The sequence below is a fragment of the Nesoenas mayeri genome (genome assembly GCF_963082525.1).
Source record: "Nesoenas mayeri genome assembly, chromosome: 1".
NCBI classification, from domain to species: Eukaryota; Metazoa; Chordata; class Aves; order Columbiformes; family Columbidae; genus Nesoenas; species Nesoenas mayeri.
In genome coordinates this window covers 45,531,775-45,554,760 of record NC_137541.1, presented here as the reverse complement: position 1 = coordinate 45,554,760, position 22,986 = coordinate 45,531,775, and the positions used below count along the sequence as shown (strand labels likewise).

Here is a 22,986-nt window from a genome sequence, read left to right as displayed (position 1 = left end):
TCTTGGAAAGCCAAAGCAAAAGTGAAATTTTCGCATGATTAATAATTGCTTCATTTTGTCTAGTGAACTTCCTCTTGGTTTAATTTAATACTTTTTATTTAAGACAGTTCAATGCCTTTGTTGAATATCTATTTACTCTAGAATTCTGGAAAAAATAAATCAGTTCTTGAAAGCAAGCATACTTGGCAAAACACAAAGATAATAATGAATACTAACCAAGATCACTAGTGAGTTTTAAGAAAACTAGTGATCAGCAAGATTAACAAAACTATCAATTAATGTACTTTTTGGATGGGTTACATTTTGCTGCAATACCTCAGCCCCACAACCATCTCGAAGAAGCCAACACCAGCTCATGTTTCCCTTTGCAAACCCATCTGGAAAGCATGAAGATGAACCTGATATCATTCAGGTGCACCTGGGCCCTACCCCATCATATCCACCTCACTGTTTAAACTTCAGATCCTCTGAACAGCAGTGACTGTCTACCACTACAGCTAAAAAATTCCCTCCATCATCATCCTCTTTGTGTTCTCCTGCCTTTCCTTTCTCCTTTAGGCATACTAAACCATTAAGCAGCAAATGAGGATGAAACGCAGCCTGGACCAGGTGTCTTACTTATCTGAGTTACTCCCACAGCATCAGTCACCTCCTTGCTTTAATGACAGGCACACAGATGGGAAGAACTGAAGCTGAGATCACGTCTCTCCTCTCTCGGCATAGGGACAGTGTGAAAAAGGGTGGTGGATGCCGCTGCGGTTCTCCCAGTGCTGCCCTGGCTGCCAGCACCAGGGACTGGGTGCCTTACTGCAGCCAAGCTGCTCAGGCTTCACCTTCTCTGCCAAAAATGGTGGTTTTCACAGCCAGGGGGTGAGATAGCAAGATGGCCTCTCAAACAGGATTTACACAATAGCATCAGACTTACGCCATTTGCTCTTCTGCAGAGAAAGCTCCATGATTTCAGTAAATTCTTGCTATTATTAGAACTAATAACAACAAAATAGGCATCAGACCAGGAGTGTTTATTGGTCTGATGCTAAGGAACATGATAGGCAGTTCATTTTGATCCCCCTTATATATATACTAAAGACCACCTGAACCGATCGTGCCTGTGAAATTCATTCATTCCTTTTGCAAGCTGTCCTTCTGTAAGTGACACAACTGAGGAATGATAAATGCCTCTAAAACAGTCTTTAAAAAAAATGTCACCAAAAAACAAGAGGCAAACAAACTAGATGGATTAATCTATGATTATTTGCTTTACTTGTAACTGTTGTGCTTTTTTCTCTCTGGGCTGGTCAGAAAACTTTCCGAATGAAATAACAAATATAAACACTCCTCAAGAATAACAGCTAGAAAACAGAAACAAACTGCATCCAGCCAACTGAAAAATGTTGTGCGCACATCAGGTTACTTTTTCAAATTTAAGGACTTCAAGAATTCTAGCAGAATTATTTTAAGCAATATCACATGTAGTGTACAAAGGCATAAGCAGCTATGTATTTTATAGGAAGCTGGGGTCTTTGATGACCACGATACAGTGTCGATCTGTTTTAAATGGATTTTGGTTCAGGGCTGCTTGTACTTCAAAAGCTGTCGGCTGCCTCCTGTGCTGGCTGCAGAGAGAGGCCAGGTGGGAATGCCGGGAGTTCGCTCCTGCCAAGAGAAACACCAAGATCTACCCTTTTCATCCCAGATTTTACCTCTGGCGCTCCCTGCTCACACCTGGGTTTTTCTGGGCAAGGAGGATGCCACAAACACTGCCGAGAGCTGCCACTGCATTTAGCCTGTTGGATCATGCCACTGGCAGCTCCTTCTATACTTGGCTGAGCATGTTGCAAACTGCAACACCTGACTTGCTGCAACCCAGTTATCCCAGCGTTTGCAGACAGCACCATTTAGTGCAGCATTTGTCATCCTCAGGCCAAGACAGCACTTCTTTCTTTCCTCAACAAGAAGAAATAAATAAATCTGACTCGCACTCTAGGCAAAAAATAAGCAAGGCATTTGTCATACGCGTTTCACGCTTAATCAATTTTATACCTTTTTTTTTTTTTCTTTAAGCAATCCATGCTGGCAGTCACCCTGCTTCATTCAAGCATACTACAATCGGTACAGTTGTGAGCATACTTCGTTGCACAGTTTAAAAAAAGGTGCTAACAGCTCTCAGATTATCTCCATATTTAGCTGCGATTTGAAAACGCGAGCTCCCAGGGACAGAGGCGCCCAAGGGCCGCTGTTGCCACCGGCAGCCTCGCAGGCTCACAGGAGCCATCTTCAGCCAGACCTTTTGTTGACAATTCCTCAGTTCCTTGGAAAGTTCAACATAAACACACAACGCATACTTCAGATATTTCCACACTCACCGGAGAGAAGTCACACTTAAAAAATGTAAGAGAGGCCTCAGTTTCAAAAGGCTTGGAGAAAACTGGTGCCCACAAGGCCCCTTTTCATCTCCCACAGTCATGCTGTGACAAGCAGGAGAGATGGTGGCAACGCCCTGCCTCCCTCAGGGCAGCCCCAGCAAAAGGGCCAAAAGGAGATGATGCGAAAGTAGCAGAATATAATCCAAGAGGATACAAGGGGACAGTCCTGAGCACTGGTACTGGAAACAACTGTGACAAAACTCAGGGATTATAAAAAAGATGTGGGCAGACTTTCTAGCAGGGCCTGTTATGACAGGATAAGGGGTGATAGTTTTAAACTAAAGGAGGGGAGATTCAGGCCAGACCCGAGGAAGAAATTTTTTACACTGCGGGTGATGAAGCACTGGCCCACATTGCCCAGAGAGGTGGTAGATGCCCCATCCCTGGAGACATTCCAGGCCAGGCTGGACGGGGCTCTGAGCAACCTGATCTAGTTGAAGATGTCCCTGCTCATTGCAGGGGGTTAGACTGGATGACCTCTGAAGGTCCCTTCCAACCCAAACTATTCTATGATTCTAGGATCTAAACCCCTTTCTGGAGACTTGTGCAGGAGAAAGAGTCACAGCATCAGTTCTTCCCATCACCACCCAAAGATGTGAGGGATTACCTGCTTCCCAGGGTAAGCAAAGATGGAAGTCATTGCAGAATTCACAGCTTTTTGCCTTCCCTTGTCATTAATCCTTGTTTCATAGGGAGAACTGCAATGCTAATGGCCATGACCTGGGAAAAAAATCCTGGCGCATGGAAGTGACAAACAATATAAAACAGGACCACCAAGATACGGCACTCAAAATCTGGAGCTGCTATTCTGACTTCTCTCAGTTTACAGACACTAGTGGGAAAATGTTTTTGGGGAAAGGATAGCAGGATAAAAACACTTTCCAGTCATACGCACATAAAAGAAAAAACACAACTCCAGCACACACTGAATAGACTTCTAGAAAACTATAATAAAATGTGATGAAAATCTCAAACCAAATGCATTGAATAGGAAAGGGAAAACTTAGACCAAGTGAGAAGAAACCCCCCTATTAACACCCATTTCTAACAAAATTGATTCTACCTTGCCAGAGCTATAATGACATTCTAATGTATAACTTCTTCTCTACACTAAAATCAGACTTAATGCAAGGCCCTAAGTATCTTCTGTATTGACTCATCATTATTTTTATGATTTTTGGGTGACTTTATCCCTGAAATCAGGGCTATAATATCTCTCTTCAAAAAGTTGCTCATTCAATTTAGAAATAATGGACAACCTATCGCATTCCATTTTTCACGTCAGATACCTAGAAGATAACAAGAGAGAGCTAAGAAGCAGAGCACTCAAAAGGCAGTGACTTAGGTCTAAAATAAACATGGAGGGATTTAACTCTCAAACACACCACTGTCTGCATGCACGGGAGCTGATGCAGCTTCCTGGGTAGTCTTCTGGAAAATAGATGAAACAGTTTCATTGAGACCAACGTAGATTAACTGTAAATAATAACTGAGCTTTTTGCAAGACTGGATCCGTGCTCTCTCTTCTTCTAATCTTTTGCACAGATTAGAGGAATAACTGGATTTAGACACTTTTTCTAAACTTTTCAGCTCATCTCGAAATCAAGGCAGAACATCTGATCCTCAGGAACACCACTGGGAGAAAAACAAACACCACACAAAAAAAACCCCAGAAAAATCAACTGCACTCCGCATTGTTGAAAGCACTGAGGCTCAACCTATCAAAACGGCAGTTTTGATAAAATCTCCTTTTATTTAATCACAGACACTTTGGGTTTTTTTAATCCACTTTTTTTTTTTAGTCCACTTATGTTTGAGTGAAACAGTTTTTCATAAGCACAAGGATATAATTTTATGGAAAATTAAAACTTATGTAAACTTGATGTTTTTAAAATAAACTTCTTGGATTCTAGTAGCTAAAATGAAACCTGGGTTCCTTAACCTAAATTTTGTCTGGTGCATTGAAACAACCTAGCTGGATACAGTTTTGTATTATAAGTCTATTCATTAAACCATCTTTAACTGGATCAAATGTAAATGTTGGGTAAATGAGACATAATAATACCACTGTTGGTATTGAAATACAAACTGATGTTAATATTTTGATTGTTCTTCTTCCTAAAATTTATTTTATACTCCCCCCCAAAATCTTACTGTTTTACTATATACAATTACATTAGAGCTTGCTGCACCATACAAAGCAGAGTACTACGGAGCTTCACAAGCACATTTCCTGAGCCAACGCTGAAAATAACCCACAGGAAAAGGCTGTTGTTGAACGTATAAATGAGTCTTTCATCAATTCACATGTCACATTTGACTTTCCATTCTATGTCTGAGTTACGCTCTTCTGCTACATTTTCTTAACCTGCAATTTCTACCCCCGTTAGCAACTGAAGACGGAGCGCGTGTGTTGGAGGCAGGGGAGAAAGGCCAGCATCCAGTGACAAATACGTAACGTCAGCTTAGCTTCCTCCACCTTAAGGAAAAGGAAATACATATAAAGAATGCCAAAATTAGGAAGAAGAAAAAAAAGTGGAATAAAAGCAGAAAGAAAAAGACAAAGCACTGGAGACTGATTAAAGTGTGACACTCAAGATGCTGTTACCCATGAACAGGGGGGTTAGGCTAAAGGACGCAGGGTTTTTAACATGCTGCTGTGCTGACTGTGGGCTCCTCCTCATTGCACGAAGCCACCCTTGGGCCCGAAGGTGAAAGCCAACACGCTGAGCTGAGGCGACGTCACTGGGAGGAAGGACGAGGACATCCTCCTATTGTACCGGGGATATCGATGGGAGCAGCACAGTTAGGACATTTTTGCCATCTGCAGTGAGAACTTTGAGGGGGAAATAAAGGATAGCACAGTTTATCGCTTGGTTTGTAAAAAACATTGCATTTACTCTCAAAATGGCTCTTTTAACGCATACAGACTGCATGTGCTCCAAAGGTTAACACGATGTAATTTTGTTGACTGAATGAGACTGACAGAAGTATGGCAAGCCTGGCATTCAGACTTAATATACTGAATATGTCCTACTATGACTAGAAAAGTAAGCAATCGGTCTATGAATTTCTCAGAAGAACAATCTCATTTCTACGTTGACTTTAATCATAAGATAATTTGCTTTGAGATCCTCATTAGTAGTGCATGACAGGAGTTTTATGTGCCATGATCTATGAAAAAGAGCTAAGTGCATGTTCTGACAGGCTGGGGAAAAGGCAAGCAGTAATTATTTCAATAACATCAGCACTGTTTCTCTAACCGGTTTTGTAATACCGGGAAATGATAAAAGGCTCTTAAAGAACTATGCAGAAAAGGTAAGACAAGATTGATAAAGAAGCTTCAAAGGATTGGAGATAACAAGGGATGGGAAAACTGGAGCAGCTGCCTGCCTGGCTCTGACTGGGTAAGGACCCTCACATCTCCCAAGCCAGGGCCAAAATTAAAACCTCAATCTGCTCCTCCAGCAGCAGCTGATCTGGGTTAGGAAACCACTGCCTTGTTATGTCCCTTCTTCTCCTGCAGATTTCTTTGTTCACTGAGATCTACTGAAGTAACCACATACGTTAATAGTTTCCTAAGGTAGCTTCTGACTATGTAATTTAGTTTAAAATAAACACTTACAGAAAGGGTTCTGCTTGGGATTTTCTGTGCTTTGTAAGGAAACACAACAAAACCTCAGCTTAGGGAGCAGTTAGTTACAGGTGCAGATGTGCCAGGGTGCAAGAGGCTTCTTAAACCCTTAGATCACCCTTGGTACTGGAGAAGGTTTTTGTGAAGAGGGAATAACTCGCACTCAGGTAAGAAAACTATGGGATTTCACTCAAGGAGCAACTGCAGTCTCATGCCTACTGCTCTTCATATAGCAAAACAGTCCTTTTCTTTTCCTAAAGCTAAGATATACATTCACCTGATCCAGAACCACAACACAAAGTAGAACAGATTGCATAAACACAGAAAATATATTCTTATTTAAATTGGGTCTCACCCTCCTTAGGTAAACCAGTTCAAGGGAATACTTAAGTGAGTGTGGTCAAAACCCCCAAAAGATACCCCAAAATTAAACTTAAACAAAAAGTATACACTCAGTCAGGAACTTAAACTATGCCAAGACAAAACCAAGAAACATCCTACTGTAAGCAAGAAAAATACTTAACAACCATACAAATATATATACCAATACCAAGCCCATAACCAAAGATCCTACTTCATGCTTTCCATCAAACAATCCAATGTTGAGCATATCAACTGTATAAATAACTATTAATACAGGGTGCCACTTAAAATATTTGTCTCCTCCTATATAAGAGGACACAGTCCCCTAAAGAATGGCCAGCTCTCAGATTCTCTTTTCTTCTTGTTTGCTACACACACATACACAAAATGAAAGGAAGCTTAGTAACTCTCAGTGAAAAATGTTGTTAAATGTGACTGTTTATAAGGTATATAATTTATTCTTGTCATTATGCATATATTCAGAAGTGTAAAGAAGTTTGCTGGGGACTATGAAGTATAGAGGCTCCCTATTTCATTCAAATCCTTATTGCTTATTTGAAAAAAATCTTGAAGATCTGTAAGACCAACTGATCAGCTGAAGTTAGGAAGTTAAATAATACTGTACTGGGCCAAAACAATGCTTCACCACTTCCCACACTCTAAGAGACACGGTAAGCAATGCTATTTAGGGAGAACATACCAGCCTGGCCACTCTCTGTGGCCCGTTCCTCTTCCCAGCATCCATGATCAGAGTATTACAGATATTAAAATATCTGTTCTTGCCTATTCCCTTATGCATCTGTTTGGATTTATCTGTGAATCGGTCCAACCCCTTTTTTGAATCTGCTGGTATTATCTGCCTTCACTACCTTCCTAGACAATGAAACAGCAGCAACCTGCAGAGTCACCAAAGCCTCTCAGGAACATTTTGTGTGAGTCATGCAGAACTTGTGTGCTAGCACAGCCGTTCCTGGGAGCCCAGGGAGACAGAGAAGACTCTCTAACTCAGGGACAGGCAGTATCTTTTCTTATACCTAAAAAGCTGTCAAGATCCAACAAAGAATTTGCATACCTAAAAGCTTGTCTGCTTTTACCAGCTCTATTAGCTGATCTAAAAAGATATTAATTCCCCTTACAAACCTAGCAATTATGCACTTGCACTCTATGGATGCTTATTCAGGTTCATCCTGAGACTGTAATAAGGTTTGTTCCTCCCCCTTTAAGTATTACTGGTTACAAATACACAACTGTATCTGGTTTGCTTTAAATGTGTAAAATCACATATCTTAGGTTCACAAATGTTTATCATATGCAAGGAATAACTAGCTTATTTTTCCTCTTGACTGTTTAGCAAGTGCAAGCCATTTTCAGAACAGCAAAACCATATAAAGATACACAGCAACAACTGTCCTGCTGACATTTACTAAAAGGGGCAGAGCCTTTCAAGTCATCACCTAAACATGTTTACAACCAGAGCTACAATGGAGTTAAGTTCCCTTTTTATTTTACCTGCCAAGTCTCAAACGCCTGCTTGTAGCTTCACAAGGCTCCTCAACCTCATAGAAACCAGTGTTCTGGTCTTCCAGGTGATGATTTCTCCCAGCACCCAATGCAAAAGGCAAGTTCTCATACTCGGGTATTTCCTCATAGTGACGCACGTTCTCATACTCTGGAGCACAAGTGCTGGTTAGAGAATTCAAATGCATTTGTGACAAGTTCTCTCCAAAAAGTACATGCCCATCTAAAGACTCCAGTCTTTGGTTACTTCGCATCTCAGGTTGACTTCTGTTTCTCTGCCTCTTCTTTAGTAATGCTGGACTACTTATTTCTACAGAATGAGCCTTGGCAGATTTCGCTTTCCTTTCACTGCCTACAGATGCTATATTCCGGTTGCTACCACTTCCACACCCGTCCCCAGTGGAAAGTTTGGCAATAGCACTATCCATTGACTGGCTGCCTCTAGACAGAAATTTTTGGAAGTCGCTTTTCATTAAGCAAACTGACAGTTTCATGTTGAGAAACTTTTTCAATGTATTTTTCTTCTGATGGTCTTTGCAAGGCTTGTCGGTCCTTTCTATGTCCACAGAAGAGAGAGATTTGGCCCTAGGCTTTGTCACAACAGTCAAGTGGTTGAAGCTCGTAGCAATATTAGCAGTTTTTAATGATTCAGAATTACCAGAAAATGGAAGAATAGGATGAGGTAACTTCCAGATGGGTTTCTCAGAAGAACGTTTGGGTATGTCACAAGATGACAGTGTGTCTTGCTCCTTGGCAGGTGGACGTGTAAAGTGCGATCCTTCTAGAATGCTGTTTGATTTGTCCTCACTGGAGGTGTAAGAACTTTTCTCCACAAGCTCTGCTGATGCAGCTTTTTTCAGCAGGCCAGCAGCTGGAAGGCTGTGCCTCTGTGGTTTCTTAGGAACTATTTTCGGAGAACTTTCATCCTTTATTTTAACTTCTTTATCTTCCGATTTTTGTACGGAAACATGGAGGCTATTGGAAGCAGATGAGAGCTGACTGCTAGTTAACTTGAGTTGCTTTGGCAAACTCATAGACAAAGCATCACACCTGACAAAGTTAGTCCTTTTGTCCGCAGCATCTAGCATACTAGTATCATCTGTCATCTCATCCATGGAGTTAACTAAGTTATGGTCTGCATTTAAAGAACATTCAACACTTTCTACCAGATCAGAAGTTTTGTGTGACAACTGAGGCAAAAGATTTTGTGAAGTTGACTCTTCTGTAGCAGGTTCCTTTACCGGATGCATTTTGTCTGCATTGCTTTGAGTTATCTCACATTTTCCAGGATGAAGCACTTCTGTATTATTGTTATAGCAAACACTTTGACCAAGGACATTAATTTTTGCTGGCTTTTTAAAGCTTTGTTCTGCAAGCCCAAAGGAATCTTTCTCTGAATTAAATGGTTCCTTTGTTCCTTCTCCCGTGGTGTCTATGCCATCCTGACGGACTAGACATGCAGCACGAGGCTTTCTTGGTTTGGGGACAGGAAGCACTTTTGAGCTCAGAACTGAAGATGTTTCAGAGGAAGCTTTATCAGCATCTGCTTTCATGCCCAGTTCACCTGACATCATACTACTGCTATTTAAATTTTCGTTTTCCAGGATTTCCTGGTCCAATGGGCAAGAGCAACTGTGGTTATTTTCAGTCAAACTAGAGCAAATTTCAGATATATGAAACGCACCAGCAGTGAGTTTACCCTCACTATTTTGTTGCTTCCCTTTAGATACCTCAGGAGATATTGAAGACTGCACAAATTCCATAAACTCTATTTTAACATTGTTCTTGGAACTGCTGCCATCCCCTTTGTCAAGTTTGTCTGCACACCTGTGCCTCACAGGACTGCTGTTAGGAAACACACTATGAGTCAGAACGTCCTTAAGTTTCTCTTCCAAAATGCTGGCTTTCAAAACCACCTGATTTCTATTTGCCAGTTTTTCACTGTGACTATCCCCCAGTGCATTTTTTTCACTGACTTTGATGTTCTCCAAGTTTTCAAAGTGCTCAAAAATGATTTGAGTTTTACAGGTGTTCTCCCCATTTCCAAGCTTATGAAGGCATCCAAATTTGCAAGACGACATTGGTAGAATATAGGCTGTGTTACCAACACTCCCTTCTGAGGCTTCATTTTTATAGTTCAAGTGGTCTAGAGTTTGAGAAGAATCTTCCCTGTGCTCCTCAAAGCTTTTTGTGCCTTTTCTTGTAGATGATGGAGGTTTAACTTCTGGAACAGACGAGCTCTTGAGAACCTTTGGTTTTGGTGCAATTGCTGGTTTGGTTTTCCTTGCTGCTTGTATAACTCCAGAAAGTACAACATCAGGCTTCGGTGCAACAGGTGGAGGCGTCGCCTTGTGTCCCACCACAAATTTTGGTTTGGGTGCCACCGGTGGCTTCTTAATTTCTAGGAAGGATTGAAAGCAAAGACTTTAGTCACCATCAGCCCACAGAACAACTTCACCTACACCACAGTATTATTAAGAGTTTTGTAACACTTAAATCACATGATCTACAGGATCTTGGTGTGTGTATGTATACATTTTCCTCCTAAAAGCATGCCTCCCTTCCCTACCACCACTAGTTGCCTTCCTTCTTTTTAACAGGCACAATCCGGGAGCGGTAGGAAAAGTCTGAAAGGGTAGCTGGTTCATTAAAAACCAGCTTAACTTTATGAAACTCTGTGTCCTTCCTCAGATGCTAAAATATGATGCTAATAAAACCAGAGGAGATTAGCCTGATTTTGCAGTTTGAACTACTGTAATACCTTTTTAAAATGATGCAACTATGCTCTCTCACGTATAATAAGCCACAAAGATAACAGAACAGCTAGAGTAGCTACCAAGACAGTCCAGTTCCTTCCCCTGCCACCCCTGGAAAAGTGTGATCTAAAATTCCCCCTTCCCTTCCTCTTCTTTTCAAACAATACTGAGACAGATTACTGTACCAGTTGTAAAACTGGCGTGTCACTACTGTCAGTTCAGTGAAACGAGTCTGCGGTGTGAAGTTAACACAGTAACTTTTAGCAAATCGGTACCTTCCTACTGGAAAAGTAAATACTCTTCCTGTGCATCTCACAAAATTACTCTTCCCAATATGTTATTGTCTGACCCAGAAACAGTCACCACAGCCATGACTTATGACCCACTTGACACCACAAGATGATAAACCCTGGGGGTAGTAGATGGCAGGAAAAGGAGAACATGAGGAACCAGGAGATTACAGAGTTTTGATGGTGTTGTGGGTTTGAGTGCATTTTTTCATTTGTTTGTTTGGTTTGGTTTTGTTTTGTTTGGAGTTTTTAAAAACATTTTAATATTGCAGGAGATCATTTATGACCAATTTAGTTCCTTTTACTGGAATAATTTCAGATTTCTAAGTGCTTTGACTGATTTTTTACATACAAAAACTGACTTATAATGTAAACAATTTTCTTTTTTTAATGTACTTTTAAACGTATTTATGACCTTTGTTTTGAACAACATTCTGGCATGCTTTCAGGAAGTCATATACATTAAATAAAACTCTCAAGAAAATATGCCAAATAATGTTTCACATGTGAAGAGATTGAGTAAGACATTGATTTTTTTTTAATTCCCTTTGAACCGTGGGTCTGGTATTCGGTTGTTTTTTATCACCATTATTAGAGATGGTACAACTATATCTTAATCTGTAGCCTAGAAATATGAGAATAAACTTCCAAGCTTTTTTTTTCCTGGTTTGGATTTTTTGTTTGTTTGGAAGAGATGTAGATGGTTATAAAGAAAAATAAGGGGTGGGGGGGTGGCAGGGGGGCAGATGCCCTCAGTTGGTAGCATTTCCCAAACACTAAGCCACTGCCCTAAGCAGACGGTCAGAAACAATGTCTCTACTATAGAAACAGGAAAACCATGTTTTTCTAGGACATGAATCATTAAGTGGTGTCCAGACTGACTCCACTTCCATTTAGAACAGCTGCCCTTGCTGCAATTACAGTAGCAAAGAGGTGACCCTGATGGCAGAGATAAGTTTTGAGACATTTTGCAAGAGGGAACACAGAATTTCTTTCCAAAGGTGCAGCTCCCTATAGGCACCAACAACAGCCAAGAGTGACCCAACTACCAGCTACTGCAAAGAATAAACCACCTTCTGATCCCTGTCCAAAAGACAGAAGTTCCCCACAGAGTGAAGAGTCAATAGTTTGCTAGAAAAAAATAAAAATAAAAATCTTTGGATGGGCAACCACTGATCCTGAACAGCAAAGGGAGTTGTACACTCGCTTTCAGACACAGCAACTGCCTATTCAGTTTGAGAACGAAGTGATGGTGATAAAGGAGCCTGTTTTCTGCAGTAAAAATAAGGATGGGATGCCCAGTTTTCCACAGAACTCAACACAGTACTAGTCTTGGGCCATGTTCAGTAATACTTATTAAGTTATTAAAGCTCCCTGAAAACAGAAGAGAGGCAGCAGGAATCCTTCCTGAGGTGCAAATGAGAGAAACAGATTGCAGATGATACAGGAGATTAAACACTGGCTAGGTAAGTGATATCACACAGATTATTTGTCCCACTCTGCAAATTTAAGTCCATAAACCTTGGAAGTTTCTGTAGCAGAACTGCCTAACATTTTGGATAGCAATCCAACTAGATTAGTCTGCAGAGCTTTCAATTAGTATTCATTAGAGAGGACACTCAGTAAGTATGATATGGTACCATTACCTGAATACAGGATTCAAAACTAAAACATGAAAATGTAAGTGGATGCAAAGGAAACAAACCAGTTGTTTATATGCCAGTAGGGGAAACCTGAATAATGAACAGAGTGAGAAAAAGTCACTTCTGATAATAAGTGCAATTCAATACAATTTCTGAAGCCTACTAGAATTTTTCAGATTACTTCAATGTTACAAAGCATTGGGACAGACAAAAGAAACAGGCGAGTTGTGTGGTATAATAAAGACACCACTATCTGCTTTAAAGTGATGGCTCATTTCATCTAGAGTAGATATGGGTCAATGTATTAACAGGCACTTCACAGTCTCTGTATCAATACAGATCTGGAGTCAACAGCTCAATCAGAAAGGAATGTGATGAAGAGCCCTTTCAAACAGAAGTATGACGTGAGAGGAAAGACTGCAGGAAGGGAATGCATACCAGTCATTTTCCTCAACAAAATATCTTTAAGTTTCTGAAAAATACAAGTGATTAACTTCTTAGAAAAAAAAAATTATGATAGCTAGGCAAGGGTAAAAGTATATTAGATTTTGATTAGAAATAGAGAATTGAAGTTCGGTTGATTATAAACTAATTCAATTCACCATGTGTGGTTAAAAAACAGTAACACATAACATAGTGCTTTAAAAGGGACAATTTCCCATTCTGAATAGAAAGAAAACTAAGTAGGAGGCAACTGTTATATATAAAGGTATAAGGAATGACTGGGAGTCATATGAGAATGACTTTTTGTTAAATAATAAGCATAAGCAAGCCTCTTTGATGAAAAACAATAAATATAATCAAGGAAATGTTACAGACCAAACGCATGGAGTGGCAAGTTATTTGGACAACAGGCTTTTTCCTGGCGCCATATGGAACTGCTCACCTGAGAAAAGGGATGGTTGGTTATGCTTGGAGCGAGTAGAAACTGAAAAGAATCTGGAAATCGTTGTAGTTATTTTGCATGAGCTCCATGCAGGTCTGCAGCTAAGCTGTAAATCATCCTCCAAATTTCAAGGAGATAAGTATAAAAAGATGAAGGGAGCTGAAAACATTTCTGTACACAGCACTTGCCAGACTGCTTGCGACATCCTATGTCATTGTGGCAGTTGTGCACCCCCGAGATGAGATTTGGAGCTTTCAGTAGGGCAGTTGATGGTTCTTTAGCACCTTTTGTGCCCCACACCTGGGTTGGCCCACAACAACCAACCCCAGGGCACAGTGACTCCTCATGTTCACCAGGCTGGGGAGCAGAAAGGGTGGAACCTTCAGTCAACAGACAGGGTCCTCAGCCAAGGAGGTGCCCAGGCCTAGAGAACCTGAGAAGCTTCCAGCCTATGCTTGTAATGACCACAGCCAGATCCAACCAGGCTATAAAATGCGGCTCCCACCAAAGACCCCTTTATAGTGGTCTCAGAGCAGTGAGTCTGAGAACGTGTGTGACACCATCTAAGACGACTTCCTGGGACTGAATGCCCTCACCTTCTCTTTGGTGAGTGATTTTCTTCTGGATATATCCTTGAGTGAGCCCTTGCCCACAGCGGGCAAGCAATTATTTTCTTCTGAGTACCCTTGAGTGAAAAAGGCCTCTTGCTTTTGCATGTGAGTGCATGCTGTAAATCTTCATTATTCTTCTGTGTACAGTAATAATACCCTCAACTGGTATCCAAATGTGTGTTTTATAATGTCACTGGAGTGCTGAACAGTTTTGGATAAACCCCGTTTCTAGTTGGTGTCTTTGCTAAACAGTTCTGGCTAGAATAAAGGCTGTCTGGAGCTTGTTGCCTGCCTAAATTGACTTCTGGGGTGCCTTTGTGACAGTCATCTTCTGGCATTCTTTGATGAAAACTTGGGATGAATGCAAAAACTACAGGAGGTCTAAAAATCATGCACCAAACCCCAAGAAAGCTCATCCTGCTTAATTTAATCAAGAATTTAAGAAGTGAGATGGTAATAGTATATATACTTCTGCACATGTGAAAGATTTTTAATAACAGATGGCTCTGTAATCAGGGGGAAAAAATAACACCATGAGATTCCATAGCTGACCACTGAAGTTTGATAAGTTCAAACTAGAAACAAAGCTTTAAAACTGTTACTAAACCCAAAGGGTGATTAACTTCAAGAACATGTGGTAGAGCCACTATCAATTAACAGTCAACCTAAACTCACTTTCTGAGACATGTAGAGGTTTCAGAGGAAATTGTGGACTGGACCTGGGATTCTCTGGCTTGTCTTACTCAGGAGAGTAGAATAGAGAATCACTATGGTTTCCTCTGCTCCCTCCTCCAATCTTACCCCATTTCTCAGAGCAGATCCCTGCATCCAAACTAGCATTATTGGTTACCAGTGATAAAACCAAATGTAATAGCAGAAACACAAAGTTTTATTTGCATAAACAGATTCAATTATTAGAAGCCAGAGAAGCAGTCAGATATACTCTCTGACTTGCTTGACTAGGTAAAGGAAGAAATCCATAAATAAAGTGACTAACAAAGCTGCCAACACCAACAGGAAGCCTGCTGCTCATCTAGGAACAGCCAACACCATGTTTAGTGCTGAAGAAAAAAATAAATGCTCAAAAATATCAATGTACCAAAACACCCTTAAAAAAAGTATATTAAAAATGGCATTATTTTTCTAACAGTAAATAGCCATTAGCACCACCTATGCGGTCGATGCATATGCTCTTTGTCTGACTTCGGGTCACAGCACAGAGAACAGATATTTGTCCCTCTGGTGAATTATCTCCTCCAGGAAAAAGCAACACCCACCATTCTCATCCTGCTGAGCTCCTCTGAGACTAACACTCATTATTCCTCCTCGACTAGAGAGTATTCCTGTCCTACCTTCAAGTTGTTTTAGAGGAGGATGAGAACACCCTGGAGCAACTTCCCAATGTTTTGGCCTCAAAGTGTCCATTTCTGTTCATATGACAAAATTCGGCGACTGAGGACCTCACTTAAAAATGCTTATGTCCTCCCCTATGCAATATCATGAATGATCAGGAAAGCAAATAAGACAGCACGTTTCTTAAGCACTATTATTAAACAACTTTAAATCTTCTCCTCAATTTTTTTCCTCTTTCCTGCTCAGCACAGAACAGGAAGAAAATAAGATATATGAAGTTGAAGTGAGGGGAAAAAAAATAATCAAATAGCACTACTTCTTCTGCAATAAACCCTACTATTGCTAAAGGAACATTTTCCCAGGTTATGCTTATGCCCATACTTTTGACATTATGTTAACAACTTCTGCACTAGGGAACAGCAAAAGAACAAGTTCTGATCACCTGCATCTGTCCAAGAAACAGGGACAACTGGTTCTGGACACAGTCATGCAAACATAACTTGATATTCCTTTTCTTGCAATGCTCCATATGAACAGAGGCCTCTCTCCTGGTATTCAGGGTCCCATATGGGACTGTCTCTTGCCACCCAAGAGTCATCCCTGTGGCAGGATCCTACAACCACCCTAAAGCAATTTTCCTTTTGAAATGTAAGATTGACCGCAGCTGGACCTAAACTTAAGATATGGGCACAAAATCAAGTTACTACAGGGTAAGCCAAGGTGTGAATTTAATGAATCAGCTACTCTATAGAAGCTGGCCATATGTATACTGTTATCTTACCGCACAGTATAAGGGGTAGTTTATTCGTTTTCACCTACAAGGTGAAATCTATTTCACCTGTACTAAGAAAAGCGCTTGAAACAGCTTACTGGTTAGCAGTTGGCCCACTGTAAATGTACATACTGGCTTTCTCATGGCACCTTGTTTACATATGCATACTGTATTCCCCGAGTAAGGAAATCACACCTGTAGTCTATATTTGAAAATAATATGATGCCCAGAAGGTATCTACGAAGAGATCAATGTGCTCTTTCTCACGTGAAGCAGCAGCTCGCTCCAATAGCCCATTTACTGTTCCTGGGACTACTTTTGGCATTGGACACTACAACTCACAGACACAAAACAACAAAACCAATCTGGCTTTTAAAAATCGTGTAGGGAGAGAGATAATTATTGCTATATGTTTGGGATACACTCAGAGATTATTGCGATGGTAGTTAACACACCACACAGAGAAACAGATGAAGTATTTTAAAACTCCTATTCTCCAGCAACTTAAGTTTTAATGACACACAACAAGGCTTTTCAGTTCCATTACTTCACTTTCAGTTACAGAAAGTTTAATTAGGTAAACACCTCAGAAAAGTATTCTGAGATCATTAATTTATTTCCTGCACATGTGTATTTATTTTCTCATATGTAGAAGTTCTGATTTTCTCAGGTGCCACAATACTTAAAAGAAAACAAAAAAGGAATGAGTCATGACATCCCGGAAGATAACACATGTAGTTTTTAAATACAAGGGAAAATGATGGTTTCCAAGCCACTACAGTTTTAGAAAATGTCCCAAATAAACTGCAAAAGGAAAACATTAATTTCAAAATCTTAGGTTGTCCAATGACTTGTTGAAATAAAACAGGAAACTGAGGATAACTTTAGAGTAAGGACAAGAGATGAATAAACAACCTTTTAAGATCGCATGTGGAGACAGAGCTGAGCAACTCTAATGAGACTTGACATACTAGAGGGTTAAAGGGACATTAAACCCTGTAGGCCTCATTTCTTCAATCCTTGAAAGCAATGAAGTTTGATTGGAAAAGTCATGTTGATTTTGTTTATTCTGTTCCTCTGTGTTTTTTTTTTCCCTTTGAATGACATTTTTGACATTAAAATACACTACATATTTCTCATTGCTGTTGTCAAATCAGATTTCAAATCTGAGCTACACATTTTGCCCACATTAAATAAGCTGTATAGAGTCACAAATAAGGACTGTCCCTTCAGCAATAAACAAGAAATGTCAAAGTCATAACTCTGAGGTTTTGTTTTTCCCTTTTAAAGGCAAAGCACATAGTTGAAGACAACACGATAGTTCCAGGCAGAAAATGAGTAAATGCACATTCATCAGCATCATATTGAAGGAATCTGCAGTACATGAGAAAGCAATGAGAGAAGAATAGCTGTATGAAGGTTGAAAACAACATACAGGTTGATCACAACAATAAGACAATTTTTAAATTATCTAGAAGTATTTTAAATAAGTGCTATAGTTCTTTAGTTCTAGCAAGTCCATATCTATACATCTTCATATAAGTAAGAAACAGCTATGAAAGAACTGCTTCACCTACATACATCCAGCTCTGGACTGAGATTTAAATGAAACAATTCCATAGAGGAACTAGAAAAGATACAGAGCGATAAACTGAAAATGTACTGCATTATTTAGAAAGGCAAAAGGCAAGCTGGAGTGGAGTTAAGGCTGGGTTATCAATGCTGGACCTTTCACAACTTCTGTCCATAGACAGAAGCTGTCTTGAGCCCTGCATATTAAGGTGAAGTCACTTTTATCTACAAATCCTACTTAAAAATATTAAATCGATACTGATGATGCTGTACCAGGTTGCTTTGTTCTAAAAGTACATTAAAAGAAGACATAAGAGATAGACACTCAAGCCCTTCAAGTTAAACTGAAGGAAGAGCAGAAGGATTTCTAGGCATTTGAAGTTCCATCTGAAGCCTTCATACAGGATAATATTTTTATTGAAACACTGTATTACCAATCAGTTGTCAGAAAGCCAGCTTGCATAGTACAAACCAGAGTAATAATTGAATTTACAATCTAAATTTCAGTGTAGGAAATAGGTATTATGGGTCACAGGACTGAAATTAAAATATATGTGTTTGTACATTTTTACTTGAGCAATAGCTTTATAAAGCTTGCCTATATATTTCAGGAGCTAAAATTTGCAGCAATATGAAATTATGGATGTTAAACCTTCAGAACCATCTTCTGGCAGTCCTCAGTCTCCTCATACCCTGTGAGCTCCTTAACTGAAACGTCAAAAACTGTCATGATACTGTCAGCAGGATCATGAATCTCTGATCCTGTTTCACCTGTTCCCCATATATTTTTCTTATCCTCACACAATCCATCACAAAGAATACATTCTTCATCCTCTCTTCAGTATCTTTCATATACCCCTCAGCTTCCCTCTTCCTACCCACCAGGTCTCTCGCTATGCCTTAGCTAAAATTCACATTTTCCATTAAATTGTCACACTTTCTTCTTACTGGTATTCCGCGGCATCCCTTTCTCTTTTGCCTTCTAAGTGACTTTGCTCACCAGAACCTTCCTCCTCACCTTCACTGCAACCACCACCACAACATAAACTAAAACAAGACTTGGTCACACAACATCAGATCTAGAAGTCCTGAAATCACCATCTAGCACTGAAATTCTGCCTTTCTGAAACTTAGTACCATATCGAATTTTATTTTAACAGCCCAGCTCTAAGCTCTTGAGCACCCCCTAACATGTATCATTTATTTGCACAGCTGTTTAACTCTTAAAAGAGCAGGGATGAATTGTACCACCTCTGACACCAGAAAACACATAATGCAGCTGTTAAGTAGATATGATATCCTGCTTTATTACTTGTTCTTCCAGATTTAAATGCAACCAGTCCTGTCACACATATTAAAAGTGGAAATATATTAAATAGAACAGAAAGATAAATTAAATAGCTTTTTATTTTCCAGTAAATTCTGCTTAACTAAGAGAGTCCAGGTAATTAATGCTGGACTTGCTAACAATTTGACGTATTTGAGAGGAAAATACTGAGAGTTAAGTTGATGTTTTTGCTTGATGTCCGTGTATTGCTTTTTCTTTAGAATACATCCCACCTCCCAAAATCCTTACAGGAAACACTTTGCTGCTTCAGGTTTACACTGTAATTAGTTGTGTTTCCAACCAATACACCTAAACTTACACATGACATCTTTTCAACGCAGAAACGACTCCTTATCCTCATCTTCAAGCAGACTAAGAAAGGAATCCACTAATCTAACAGACGGGTGTACTAACAGCACAGCACACACCGTGTAGCCAAACAAACAAAAATTATGAGCAACTCCCTTAAACATGGGGAGCTCTTGTTTTAAGCCAAGAATTTGCCTCGCAGCTCTTTTAGACATAAAATTGGCAGCGGTTAAAGAAAAGGGGGAGGAAAGGTAAAGGAAAGCACTGAAGTAGGGCAGTTCAAGCCAGCCGCTGAAAGGCCAGAAGTGAAGGCTTCCCCGTGTCCCTGCCCCTGCGGGAGGGCTCCAGCTTGTCCGGGCTGGATCAGGGCAGGTACCCGGGAGGCAAAGCCTCAGCTCTGACAAACTTTCGCAGCCCCGCCAAGTCGGATGGAGCAGTAACTCAAGTACCGCTCTTGGCTTTCCGGAAAGAAAACCGGGTCCCCGTTGGGGGCTCTCGGCAGTTTTCACCCGCCGCCAGCTCAGCCCCGCGCCGAGCGAGCGGCTCCGACACCGGACACGAAGCCCCGGACAGGCGAGGGCGGCGAGAGCCGCACGCCGAGAGATGACCGGAGACTCCGGCTCAGCTGCGGGCAGCGCCGAAGCAGGGACGTGCCCGCACAGCCCGAGGGAGAGCGGAGCGCCCATAGCGGACCCCGAGGAAGGGCTGACCCCCCGGGGCGAAGGGGGAACGCGGCGCCCGGCCCCGCCGCGGCGCTGGGGGACAACGGGGCGCAAGTGTCCGGCGCCGCCGGGACGAGGAGCGCAGCGGCGGCTCCGGCTCCCGAACCGTCCCGTCCCGCGCCGGCACCGCACCTCCCTCATTCCCTCCCCGCGGCGCCGGGCCTCGCCAGCCGCCTCGGGGTGAGGCGACGCTCCCTGTCCGCGGGGACATGCGGACTCCCCGCCGGGTGGGGGGAAGGGACCCAACGCTCCCCAAACTTTCCCCGGGCACTCACCGGCAGAGCTCATGGTGCTCCCCACGCGCCGCGCCGTCCTCCCCCTCGTCCCTTACGCCACGGCCCCTCTAAGGGCCGCGGAGAAGGAGCCCATTGTTCCCCCGCGCCGCCACCCAGCCGCCGCAGCCGCAGCACCCCCCGCCCGCCGCCGCATAACGCCCCGCGGCTGCCGGCGGAGTGAGCGCCGGCAGCGCCCGCCGCCACCGCGCAGCGGCGCCCCCTGCCGGGCCCGCGTCCCGCCCCGGCTTGGCCCCGCCCCCGGCCCCGGCCCGCCCACCAATCGGCACCTCCCACAGGGCGCCCGGAAGCGGGCGCTCGCTGCGCCTTCTGGGGGCTGTAGTTCGCCGCGGCGCGAGGCAGGGCCGGGCGGGGAGGCGCCGCCGGCGGCGCGGCGGACTCCGTTTCCCAGAGTGCCCGCAGGGGGTGGCATGGCGGAGAAGGATGACACCGGAGTTTGACGAAGAAGTGGTGTTTGAGGTGGGCGCGGGGGCCACCTGGGGCGGGCTGGTCCCGTGTCTCTCCGCCCCTCTCCGAGGCGTTGCGCCGCGGTCCCCGGGGGCGGTGTGCGCCCGGCGGCCCGAGGTGCCCGTGGGGCGTGAGGCGGGCTCGGGGCCCGGCCGGCAGCCGGCGGGGGAGGGCGGGAGCCGGCGGCACCGGCAGGTCGGGGCGGCGCTCGGCGGGACGGCGGGGGGTGTCCCACGCTCCGGAGCAGCCTGGGCACCGGTGTCGCGCCGCGCCCCTCCGCGCAGGCCGAGGGCGGGAGCGTTGGCGGGAGAGGGAGCCGGGCCGGGGAAGGGGCGGCCGGGAAGGCGCGATCCTTTGTGCGGCGGCCCGGCTGGGCTGCGCGGGGGGGCGGCTGCCCGGCTGACCTGCCCCCGCGGTTCCGGCTGCCGGCGTTGCCAGGTCGGTGAGAAAGGAGCACGGCGGGGCGGGAGGCCCGTGTCGGCGGCTGTTCCCTCAGAGCTGGCCTTGAGCAGCCCGCCGGGGCTGAGGAGGGGGCGACGGCCGCCGGGGTGTCTGCCAGCGGCACGTCCTCATAGCTGCTGGGGCAGGGCGGGTCTGAAGCTTCACACCTCTGTGCACCGACCGCCGAGCTGTGGGATCACGGGCAAAGGCAGAAAACCCGATGTGTAGCTAATAAATCCTGCTTCTAAATCTGTATAATTCACATGAAAGGTAGATTTCAGCACACAGTGATCTGTATAGTAAGTGCTGAAACTACCTCATCTTGATGATCAGAGAGGTGTCACGAGGATGGAGCCAGGCTCTTCTCAGTGACAACCAACGATAAGACAAGGGGCAATGGGTACAAACCAGAACACAGGAGATTCTATTTACATTTGAGGGTACAGGCTGCCCAAGGGGGTTGCGGAGTCTCCTTCTCTGGAGACATTCAAAACCCACCTGGACGCTTTCCTGTGTAACCTCATCTAGGTGTTCCTGCTCCGGCAGGGGGGTTGGACTAGATGATCTTTCGAGGTCCCTTCCAATCCCTAACTTTCTGTGATTCTGTGGAACACCTCTGCTATGAGGACAGGCTGAGAGAGTTGGGGTTGTTTAGCCTGGAGAAGAGAAGGCTGCACAGAGACCTTATTGTGGCTTTTCAGTATTTAAAAGAAGCCTCTAAGAAGGATGGGGACAGACTTTTTAGAAGGATGTGTTATGACAGGACAATGGATAATGGCTTTAAACTAGAAGAGGGAAGGTTCAGACCAGACATGAGGAAGAAATTTTTTACACTGAGGGTGGTGAAACACTGGCACAGGTTGCCCAGAGAGGTGGTAGATGCCCCATCCCTGGAGACATTCCAGGCCAGGCTGGATGGGGCTCTGAGCAACCTGATCTAGTTGAAGATGTCCCTGCTCATCGCAGGGGGTTGGACTAGCTGAGCTTTGAATGTCTTTTCCAACCCAAGCTATTCTGTGATTCTATCTTTCTAGTGTTTGCATTATTTACAGGATTTGAATGAAACTTTAAAAATTCTATTGCATGTCCTGTTAGATAATGGGGCTACAGTATAATCTTGGCCTTATCCAGAACAGTGGCTAAATATATCTGCTGTTGCAATTCAGTAACAGAATCAGATCAGTTTGCAGTGGATAAATGTAATTGCATCTTCAGAGAGGGCACGACTGTTTTTACAAGTGTACAGAGAAAGTAGGTATAGAGAAACACTGTCTTTAAAATGATTAGTTATTGTAGTAGTAATAAGGCTTATGATTTTAGCAGGATGCAAAAAGCTCCCTACATAAGGAGTGGTTTTCTCAGCTGTGTAAGTACGACCTGTATGCGGATGTCTTTGGTCTGTACCACAAAGTTTTGTGTTTATCCACAACCAAACTTGAATCCTAGCAATAAAATCTATTATTTATGTTGCTGCTATGTTAAAACTTTTCCTTTAATACCGTATGTCCATGGTGAAAATTTATTTCACAGATATAATGCCTGCCCTCTGCATTTCCTTTTTCAGTAAAAGTGCACAGTTCTTTAGTTCATGCAGCAGTTACTGTTTTGATTGAAAATGTTCTG

The 22,986-nt window shown here is 43.0% G+C and overlaps 2 protein-coding genes across 3 annotated transcripts in view; one reads left to right on the top strand and one right to left on the bottom strand.

Annotated features, from left to right (window-relative positions):
- The window catches only part of FGD6 (FYVE, RhoGEF and PH domain containing 6), a gene marked incomplete at both ends in the record, with an annotated part of 69,015 nt that extends 48,545 nt beyond the window's left edge, over positions 1-20,470 (bottom strand). Inside the window, 2 exons of the mRNA XM_080363773.1 lie at positions 7,933-10,342; positions 19,837-20,470. Of these exons, the coding sequence (XP_080219899.1) occupies positions 7,933-10,342; positions 19,837-20,470 (3,044 nt within the window). The remainder of the gene's footprint in view (positions 1-7,932; positions 10,343-19,836) is intronic.
- A 343-nt stretch (positions 20,471-20,813) lies between these two features.
- The window catches only part of VEZT (vezatin, adherens junctions transmembrane protein), a 57,999-nt gene continuing 55,826 nt past the window's right edge, over positions 20,814-22,986 (top strand). For both annotated transcript variants that reach the window (XM_080352534.1, XM_080352533.1), the window contains exon 1: positions 20,814-20,934. In XM_080352534.1, the coding sequence (XP_080208660.1) occupies positions 20,899-20,934 (36 nt within the window). In that variant the 5' untranslated portion in view covers positions 20,814-20,898. The remainder of the gene's footprint in view (positions 20,935-22,986) is intronic.